Below are 10541 nucleotides of genomic sequence, written 5' to 3'. Positions count from 1 at the left end.
ACACACATCACAGCACTGGACACATACATACCATGGTGCTGGACATGCTCACCACAGCATTAGACACACATACCACAGTGCCAGACATACACACACCACAGGGCTGGACACACACACACCACAGCACTGGACACATACACCATGGCGCGGGACACACACACACACACACACACACACACACCATAGTGCTGGACATCCTTCTCTTCCTCCCCAAGCATCACTTACCCTGAGCTTCCGGCCGAACACGTTGACTTTGCCTTGGGCTTGTTCTTTCCGGAATCTCCATTCCACCAAATTTTGTCCGTTCTCACCAGGAAGAGTCATGTTTCTTTTGGCCACTGTAGGATTCGCGGTGCCTGCCAGAACGTGGGGCTCTGTCTGGTAGTGAGAGTCTAGACCACTGGCATAGAAGATTCTAAGGGAGCCATCATACCCAATCTGGTAACTGTTTCTTAACTGGTCTAAAAACAACAAAGAAAAGAAAAAGAAAAGCAGAAAAGGTGACTTATTCTGTCCATATTAAGTATCTGATGTTGGGCATGAACTGATGAAGATTTCTAAAACATGGAGGCCTTCATTTTTTTTTTTAGATTTCTTTTTTCATTTTCATATAATATATAATTTAATTTCAATTTTTATTCTTTAATATATTCCGTCCTGACCACAGCTTCCCCTACCTCTACTCCTCCCAGGTCCCTCACCTCCCTTCTCCCCTAGAGCTGCTTTTCCTCAGTTTCCCTTAAAAAAAGAGCAGGTCTCTTTTAACTGAGCATGGCGTAGCAAACCGCAATAAGGCTAGGCACAAACCCTCGCATCAAGGCTGGATGAGGTAGAATAGGAGAAGGACCCCAAGCACAAACAAAGGGGGACCATGATGCTGCATGGTCTGGATAGCAAGTGTCCCCTCAAAATGATTTTGGAGCTTGGTCCCTTTGTGGGGTTAGTTCTGGAGTCCCTGGCTGAAGGAAGTATATAACCGGAGGTTCAGGTACCTGATACTGACCTATGTACCTAACTTCTCTCCATCCCTCCTTTTCTGCCCTTCCCATCTCCTTCCTTCCCATACAGGAGGTGAAGAAACTCTCCTCCCATAGGTTTCCCCTGACATGATACCTTACCCAGTCCCATGGGTAAGCAACACAGTCCAAACCCTCTGGACCTGGAAGCTAAGACTTTCCTTCTTCTGTTACTTCTGCCACTATACCCTATCACAGTGCTGAGAAAAGTAACGGGTACAGGTGCCCTTCCAGAGAGGATCGGGATAGCTTGGACTTCTCGTATTTGGCTGAATATCAAAGGTGAACTAAAGAGCATTTAAAAGTACCAGTGACTTCAGCAGATGATGAAGGTTCATCTCACTGGAGATGAGCAGTGGACCAAGCACGTAGTCTTTCAGTACTGGGTGTCCACCTTCAGGATCTCAGGAGTGCCTTCACCTATGTGCACTCTGTTGTCTTTTGTCAAAGGAACTTTGGAAGGATCAATACGCATAGCTTGCATACACAAAATACAAAGTGATATTCTCTCCCAAACTAACTTTCTAAAAAAGAGATCTACCCAATATTTTGTATAAGAAAAAAACCTTTCATATTATAGACTAGTGCCTCTGTCTCCGTGGAAGTCTTTGGAATGAAACAGGACCATTTGTAGAAGAAATACAATCAAGAAATATTACTTTTAGAGGCTTGCAGAGGTTGCCTGATGGGTAAGTTTTTAAAAAGAAAAAAAAAAAAACCAACAATCAAACAAGCACAAGTCAATCCAAACCAAACCCAAGCAAAGCAAGAGAGGCCTAATGCAGGTTTAGTAATTATTCCAAGTTGTGAAAGAGTTTAGATATTATATAAATAGCGTCTTGGTAATGTGGAGGTAAAATCACCGTCATATGTGGCTTCAGATACCACATCACAGTGGATTACAGCACCCCAAACCTCAAGTCATCGCAGTGAGGTGGCAGAGGGGAGGGCACGCTCTCAGAAACAATTGGATGACATCAAACTGGTGAGATGACACATATCGAGAGCTGAAATTAAGTTGCTGTATTGAATTAGAATTGAAAGGGACATTTTTCAAGGTTAGCACTATTTGCTTGTGTGAGAGAGTGTGTGTGTTCGTCTGTGTGTGTGTGAGTGTGTATGTATGAGTACGTGCGTGAGTCTGTGTGTGTGCCTGAGTGTATGTGTGTTAGTGTGTATGTGTGAGTGTGAGTGTGTATGTGTGTGTGTGTGTGTGTGTAATACTGCCTACAGGGCCTTGCTTGTTTCACCATTTCCTCTGAGCATTCCTGCCTCTTCCTCCTCTCTTCTGGGTTATCTTAGAACACAGGGTCCACAGGAGTGCTATTGATACTCTCTCTATTCATTTAAAATGAATATGCTTTGCCTTTACCTTGGACCATGGTGTAGAACGAATCGATGGAGGACAAATTTGAAGTGATGCTGACATCTTCCTCTCGGCTGGATGACTCAATGTCCACTGTGATGGCCTTGTCCATGTCCCCGTGCAGGTTTGTCACCACCCCAGTTGGGAAGGTAACATTTGTCAGGCGACCTTCACTGTCGTAGCTGAATGAGAGAGGTGTCACATGGCGTTAACAAGGAAATGGCGGGCGCTTTTTACCTATACATTTAAGGCACACCAGGATTAGCGGCACAACTTTGGAGGAGTATTTGTCTTTGTGCATGAGCTATGCAGAGTGAGGACTTCAAACACGCTTTGAAGTAATCAAAAGCCTGTTTAACATAGAAAAAAACCTTGCCAGAGAGAGCAAGAGTAAACAGAACAGTTCTCCATCTCAGCATTTTATTCTTTGAAGTGTGACCAAAACCCACCTGCACATCTAATTTGCTGTTTCAAAGGGAACATGTTTGCTGATATTAAATTCCGTCGTATTCTCCCATATTTTCCGCCAAGTAGACGCAGTTCAGTGCCCCTGTGCTTTTATGGTTCTGTCAGCTAAGCCCCTCCACGACTGTGCGGCATACGCACACGTGTGTGCCCTTCAAACATGCTTCAAGTATTATTTTAGCATCTTGAGACATTTTTGACAAATTAATTGGGGGGGGGGGAGCCTTTTAAAGACTCTTTTTGGACAGTGTTGGGGGCTGGCACTCAGAACCTCATGAAATCTAGGCTAAGGCATCCCTTAGCCCTAAAGACTTTTAAGATTTCTCAGTGATTGACATAGTTTATGGCAAAGTAGGGCTTCAGTTGTAGCGATGGTGATAACCTTCCTTAAAAAAAATACTATACTTTTATAAGGAAGATTTATTTTTAATTATGTGTACATGTTGAGGTATTTGAACATGCATGAGGGTGCCCAAGGAACACAGAAGACAGTGTAGGTGCCTCCTGGAGCTGCTATTACAGATGTGAGCCTCCTGATGTGGGTGCTGGGAACTGAAGTTGGGTCTTGGAGAGAAAAGAGCAAGTGTTCCTAACCACTGAGCCACCTCTCCAGCCCCTGACCTCTCTTGTCTATACTGTTATTTTAAGAGCATGTGCTATCTCAAAGAACTTACTTTATTTAGTGTAATGAGATAAAGTATTTCCTGATACTTAACAGTCCTTTGATATTTTATTACATGCTTTTAAAAAAAACCCATATAAACATAGGGAACTTACCTATATAAACTTATATTAGGGTCCATTTAAATACCATGCCATGATAATAAAAAATGTACTATAGGAACAACATTTGACTAAGAACTGATTTTTTTTCTGAGTTTTCCATTTGTGACATCACCAGAGAAAAATTTAAAACGCTATCTGAGCAGAGAAGAGCAAATTCAAAATTCTCAATGAGAATTCCAGAAGCTTCCTTGTTCAGAAGCAGTAAGAGAGGAGAATGGATGTTTCCAGAGAAAGGGCGGGCAAACATATAGTCATAACAATAGCTATAAATACTGAGCAGTATGGAATGCAGGCAGGCAGAAGCATTCAAATGTTGTTTGCAGTTTGATGATTCCAGGCAACAGAGATGGCAAAGACTGAGTTCTCCTGGGTGTCTGCTGCTGTGCCTGACCCATTAACTCAGAGGGGTCAGTGTCAGTGAGATCAGGGGTTTGACTGACATGGTCTGACAGCCTGCCAAGCTGCTCAGCCAGCACTGGGAATGGGCATTCAGGAGGAAGTGGGGAGAGTGGGAGACAAGAGAAACCAACACACCATTAAGTGTTATCATTGCCTGGACTCTGCAGAGGCAGCACTAAAGAAACAAAGCAGACATCTTCCCCTCCCCAGCAAGCCCAATGCTCTGAGCAGATTAAGGCATAAATGAAAGAAATCCAAAATAGTTTACTGCTGTCACTGCTTTTCTGATGACATTATTGATCTTGAAACAAGTGTATGTAGGTGCATTCGCACGGCAAAGCGGAGATACAGAATTATGAACAACACTGGACTCAAGTTGAGGCTTACATTTGGTGTCATTCCTGTACCACACCGTACTGCCCACAGTTCCCAAGTCCGTTAGAAATTAACATCTTTTTGAATGCTCTTACATACAGACCATTCTGTACCGCGTTAGCTCTCCCCCAATCTCATAAACGGAAAACTATAGATGAGGTGGTTAAAGTGCTTGTTCAGGCTCTCCTGGCTGAGCTATCACTGGAACTGTTAGGCACCTGACCTCAGGCCCATTATCTTTTCTGTAAATCACAGGGCCTGATTCAAAGTTGAGATCTGCGCTTTAAACACACAGGATCCTACTCACCGGCAGCATGCCGACTCACTCTTGCTGCAGATGCTGACCTGCCCTTTCTCTGGTTTATATTTTCCAGCCCCATTCAATCTCGAGCAGAGACTTCACCTTTCTCCTGTAGAAAGCATTTTGCCAACCTTTTGACTCGACGCTTTCACTGGCTTACCACTCATTCCATTTCCTGCTGGGCAGGCATTTTCTACCACAGGAGGCCGGGCACACAGGGATCCAGCCCAGGTTTCTGAGCATTCAGAAGGCAACCTGTTAGTCTCCGGGTCTTTTGGGAAATGAAAATACAAGTAACCTTTGGAGAGTCTACGGTCAGAAGGACATAGGATAAAGCTGGCTCCTCAATGGCTTAGCTTAACAGTTTGGCCCTGGAAGTTCTCAATGTGCGCCTGCCAACAAGTGGCTAAATTAAGTTAAGGCATTAACAGGACCAAAGTGTGTGAAGACAGAAGGCCAGACATGAGGAAGAACTCTCCAGGTGTCATCCTGTCGGGTTACTCATCGGTCTCTGAAGACTCTCTAATGTGAAAGTTGAGGAGCAAGGGTACTGAGAATCCAGAGAGAACACCAAGTAGTCACACATGTGAACGTTGGCCTCCTGACAATGAGTGAGCCTCGGGTCCTAGGAATCCTAGGAGGGACCAGAATGTAGACGGAGATGTCTTAAGCTGGAGGAGCCAGTAGGGACCTCCCTGGGGTGACCTCAGCTACTAGGCCTGGATAGATCAAGACCGGGTGGGGGAGGGGGTGAAGGAGCTGGGGGGTACCGAGGGGTCTTGGATATACAGCAATGAAGGTGTTAAGACTGGGAAGAAGGGTAAGGTAGTTGTTCAGCTTTTAGTTGCAGCAGAACTGAGTAAGAGAGTCAGGCTTTGCACAAGCTTTGTGATGGGGATAGTGAGCTGAAGAAGGCTTTTTAGAAAGCAAAAATTTTAATAATGCTGACACAGCACCCAGGGGTGACAAGGCTAGGCAGAGAAAGCTCCCCAGACCTACTGATTACACAAAACACAGGAAGCAACACGGGGGTTTTTAGGCATAGAGCTACCATCTGCTGCTCATACTGTTTCAGAAAGCAACAGATTTAAGACAGGTTTCTGAATGCTTTCACGTACAGATTCTGTACTGAGTTAGCCCTCCCCTATCTTGTAAACGGAAAAATAAAGGTATTGTCATTTCTGTGGACAAAAGTAGTAATCTGTGGGAAGGTCTTCACTGATCACCAGTGAAAGACTCGTGTGCCCTGTGTTTCAGTGTCCACCTTATACATTTAATGGCTTGCATTTCCTTTTACATGAGCCAATAAAATCAAAACCAAGAAAGCCTACTCATTGTCCCCACCTGCTGTGACAGTGCTTTCTCTAGAGCGCTAACTTAAAACAACTTATCCACCACTATGATAAGTGACAGGTGACCACTCTCAGCATGAAACATGAATGCAGAAGTCATTCCTCGATCCTCATTCCTGACGGAGAACACGCACACCAATGTGTTTAGCATTGAGGGTGCACACCAATAGCAAAACCGAGATGAGTGGGTGGGAGATTTAAAAATGACCAGAGGATTCTGGATAAGGAGTTGGAACAAGCAAACAAATAAAAAAATCAGCTCTCAGAAAACAATTTTCAGGTATTTATAGACATGATAGTTAATTTTTTTTGTTTTTTTTTTGTTATTGTTTTAAAAGAACAACATAACAGCAATGGCCAACTGGACCACTCTTCGTGATCAGAGACCTTTCCACGGAATCTGTATACTGCTGGATGTGGCCTCTGCTGATGGGCTGCTTTGCAGTTCAGCTCAATGTTTGTGGCTTGGCCTCAGTGCACTAGACCTTCCCAACTTGTACATTAGAGACGCAGCCTTTTCTTTTATTAGCCTTTTGATTTTACAGTGCAATAGGCTCTAGGGAATTTGACTAGAACATCAACTTCATGCTCCCCATTCCACTCATCTGGTCAGAGCCTCATAGCTCCAGATTCATCACACGGCACATTCTCTCCCGCTCCCGGCTGACCTCTCTTCACAAAGGACTCTGGAAAAAAGATCCTCCCTCAGGCTTGCACTGACCCTTTGCTCTTGCACCGACAGGGTACCCTTTTTATGGTTCTGTATTTGTTTGACTTTAATTTTGATTGCATTTTTTGCCTAGACTTGCTACTTTAGCTTTTGTAGAAGTATTTTCAAAATGCCTTTTATGTTGCCTAAGCATCGAGGTTATTAGTAGATGCCTCAGAGTCACAGCCTCTGTGATCCTGAGATGAAATCTCTCTCCCTCACTCACAGACACGAAGTGCCCAACTCTCCATTTTTCCTTCATATATCTTTCACATACCTATTTTTCCATTCCCACAGCTGCCCTAGATAACTGGTCTACCTGCTTCTCTCTACGCTTACTGGAAAATCTCTGAGACACTATGATTATAATACTCCTGTGCTTAAGCATCTTCAGTTGATTGTCACTCGAAAGAAGCTCTGACTAAGCTATACTCTTAACAACTCTATGTCAATAGACTATTGATACTGTAAATGTATTCAAGTGGAAATGATTTGCAGTTCTCTAAAACTTTAGAATGTGACTTCGGTACTGCTGTTTAAGATGGATTCTTTAGTCGAACGTTCAAGTATAGTCCTTCTCATCCTCCCAGGAGCCACTGCTCCATTACGTGACTCTGTTTCTCAGTAGGTATGTGGGTTTGCTCTTAGACTCGAATCACAGCAACCTTTCCCACGATAGACTCATGAGCCCTGTGCTTCACTCCCTACCTTATACACTTAATAGCTTACATTTCTTTTTACACAAGCCAATAAAACAAAAAACGAGAAAGTCTACCCATTGTTCCCACCTGCTGTGACAGTGCTTTCTCTAAAACAACCTATCCACCACTATGGCAAGTGACAGGTCACCACCCTCAGCACCAAACACGATAGCAAAATCATTTCTACTCGGATGGTGGGCTGATTTGGCATTCTGATGCTATTAACTGTGTGATTTGTAACACTACGCCCAAGATTTTACATGCAGGTATTTCTTAACAATGATCTCAGAGACAAACAATTGTTTCTTGAATCCAATAGTAATGGTGTCAATAGGAAATCCTCAAAAACTTGGGACGACATTTGAAAAAGCATCTAGCATCATGATAAGCAGAGGGACCAAGTGACTTCCAGATGACAGGGCCATCTCATACGGACATTACCAAAGTGAGAGGCAAAGAGCAATCAAGAAAGACAAAAGAACAAGCTGTTTTGTTTTTAACTTGCATTTACTTTCAAGTGCTGAGACGATCTTGAGAAAGGGATGAGAGCCCACAGGAGAGGGTGGGCTACACCAATTTAAATTTCTTTGCTTGGTTGAGTTTCCTTAGGAGGTCTCTCTTAAGGGACAGAGTCTGACCTGTGTTTGTTCCATGAAACCAGAGAGGGCAGCAGTCAGCAGGCACCTTGCCATTCTCTCTTCCCTGGAACTCTCCAGATAGCATGAGTTCAGAGGACGTGGACAAGGGCACCCTTTCCTCTCACACCTCAGGCCTAGCCCTTTCAACATAGAGCATAGTGAGAGATGGCCTCAGAAAATTTTTGTTTTCAAGGATGACACTCACGAAAGGTGACCTGATCAAAGCCTTTGCATAGTCATAACCTGCATAGGAGAACTGACTGAGAGAAAGATAATACACAGGCCTTCAGATACAGGCATCTAACCATGAGGTCCAGAAATGGATCCCTTAGGGTTCAAAGGATTCTGTGCAGTTCTCTTGCACCTTTTAAAATTGTGGACTGGCTGAGGAACACGAACATTTATGTAGGTTTTGAAATGCAGACCTGCTAGACAGTCCATCAGGAATTTTTACTCTATAGAACCACACATACCTTCATTATCCTGGATGTTCTAAAAATAGACAGAATGCAAGCTTATCTTCTCTTGTTCTTCGCTTTGTATTCTTGCACACACACACATACACACACACACACACACACACACACACACACACACACACACACTGGATGTGCAGTAAGGAAAAGGGAAAGATTAGGATTGGGAGAAAATTTTTTCACTGTAGGTATTTTCCTTACAAAGAAATTTCATTTATCACTGTAAGTGGTGGTTGTTACCACTAGCATACTACTACACAGGATTCTAGGTTGAACAGAGCTGTAATATGTATCATTGTTTCAGCAAAGGAAATTTGGTAACTTTTAGTGAATGTTTCTTATGGGATAAGTGTTGACAGAGGCCAAGAAAAACTGGAAGAAGGACAGAATCACAGATTTGTTACAGTAACAGGAAAATTTTTCTTACTAAGAAACCTTTCATTTCATAAGTAAGAGCAGTTCTGCGGCTTGCCAAACATCACAGTTGGGAGAGACAAAATTGGTTGTGGAGTCTAAGTTTTTAGTCTAGTCTAGAGCCTTTATCATTTGACCAAAGCTGTTTCACAGAGAAGGAAAAGGAGGAGGAGAAGGAGGAGCAGAAGAGGAAGAGGAGGAAGAGGATCAGGAGGAGGAAGAAGAAGAAAGAAGAAAACAAAGAAGAAGAGGAGGAGTAAGAGAAGGAGGAAGAGGAGGAAGAAGAAGATGACAAAGAAGAGGAGGAGGAGGAGGAAGAGGAGAAGAGAAGGAGGAAGAAGAAAGAAGAAAACAAGAGGAGGAGGAAGAAAAGAAAACAAAGAAGAGGAGGAGGAAGAGGAAGAGAAAGGAGAAGAGGAGGAAGACAAGGAAGAAGAGGAAAAGGAGGAGGAGGAGCAGGAGGAGGGAGAAAAGGAAGAAGAGGAGGAGAAAGAGAATAGGAAGAAAAGGAAGAGGGGAAGGAGGAAGAAGAAAATAAAGAGGAGCAGGAGGAGAAGGAAGAAGAAAACAAACAAGAGGAGGAAGAGGAAGAGGAGGAGGAGAAGAGGAAGAGGAGGAGGAGGAGGAGGAGGAGGAGGAGGAGGGTCGGCAAGTAGAGAATACAAAAGGCACAGGGAACCAATGGCCAGTACCAGTGAATCCAAAGATAAACAACGGCAGTGAACTGTTGTTCAGTCTAGCTACTTAGTAGACTATTGTTTAGTAATTGGGTGGACTTGGAATGTAAAAACTAAGGGAAGACTGAGACTAATATGCTGTCTGCTCATGAGCTATGGGATGGAAAATGAACACTGTTCAGTTTCCGGAGGGAAGAGGAATGGTGGATGTCGGACAAGGGAGCAGTATAAGGGTAAAGGGGAGTGGGGCTGGGGAGACAACCCAGTTTGTAGAGTGTTCGCCAGGCGAGCATGAGGACTTGAGGTCCATCCCAAGTACAACAAAGCTAGGCGGTGGCATGCTTGCAACCCCGTGGGCTGTTTGAAATCCCAGTGCTACAGAAGTGGAGACAGGCAGAACCCTGGGACATGCTGACCAGCCTAGTCAACTTGAGTGGTCTCTAGGCCAATGAGAGGCCTTGCCTCAAAAAACAGGGTGGATGACACCTCCTGAGAAAAGACTCTGAAAGATGTCCTCTGACCTCTGGCCTTGCAAGTACATACACATGACCATGTGAGTACACACACAGAAGACAAATACAGAAATTGATAGCATGTACAAGGAGAGATGACTTGAACATTCTAGAGAACTAGGGCTCAAGAAGGGAGATCCTTGAATATTTGCACGGTACTCCCTCGACATCCACAGGAAGTCCAGGCTGTCAGGTCGTTATTCTCAGCCTCTCCTGCCACTGGATCTTGTATAGAATTCTTCACTTTGTTCTCATTCACTCTTAATTTAGTTTTCTCAGTAGCTCCCTGATCACACCCACATCTCAAGAACTGGTTTCCTCCTAAGATCTAGCCAATATAACTCCCTCCCTCCC

General features: G+C 43.9%; 1 protein-coding gene across 2 annotated transcripts in view; it reads right to left on the bottom strand.

Annotated features, from left to right (window-relative positions):
* The window catches only part of Tenm3 (teneurin transmembrane protein 3), a 445726-nt gene that overhangs the window by 26831 nt on the left and 408354 nt on the right, over positions 1-10541 (bottom strand). For both annotated transcript variants that reach the window (XM_028757645.1, XM_028757644.1), the window contains 2 exons: positions 2389-2564; positions 226-461 (listed from right to left, as the gene is read on the bottom strand). In XM_028757645.1, coding sequence (XP_028613478.1) covers positions 226-461; positions 2389-2564 — 412 coding nt within the window. The remainder of the gene's footprint in view (positions 1-225; positions 462-2388; positions 2565-10541) is intronic.

Source organism: Grammomys surdaster, unplaced genomic scaffold, assembly GCF_004785775.1.
Source record: "Grammomys surdaster isolate TR1022 unplaced genomic scaffold, NIH_TR_1.0 126178, whole genome shotgun sequence".
In the NCBI taxonomy this organism is placed as follows: domain Eukaryota; kingdom Metazoa; phylum Chordata; class Mammalia; order Rodentia; family Muridae; genus Grammomys; species Grammomys surdaster.
This window is presented reverse-complemented; position numbering and strand designations above follow the sequence as displayed.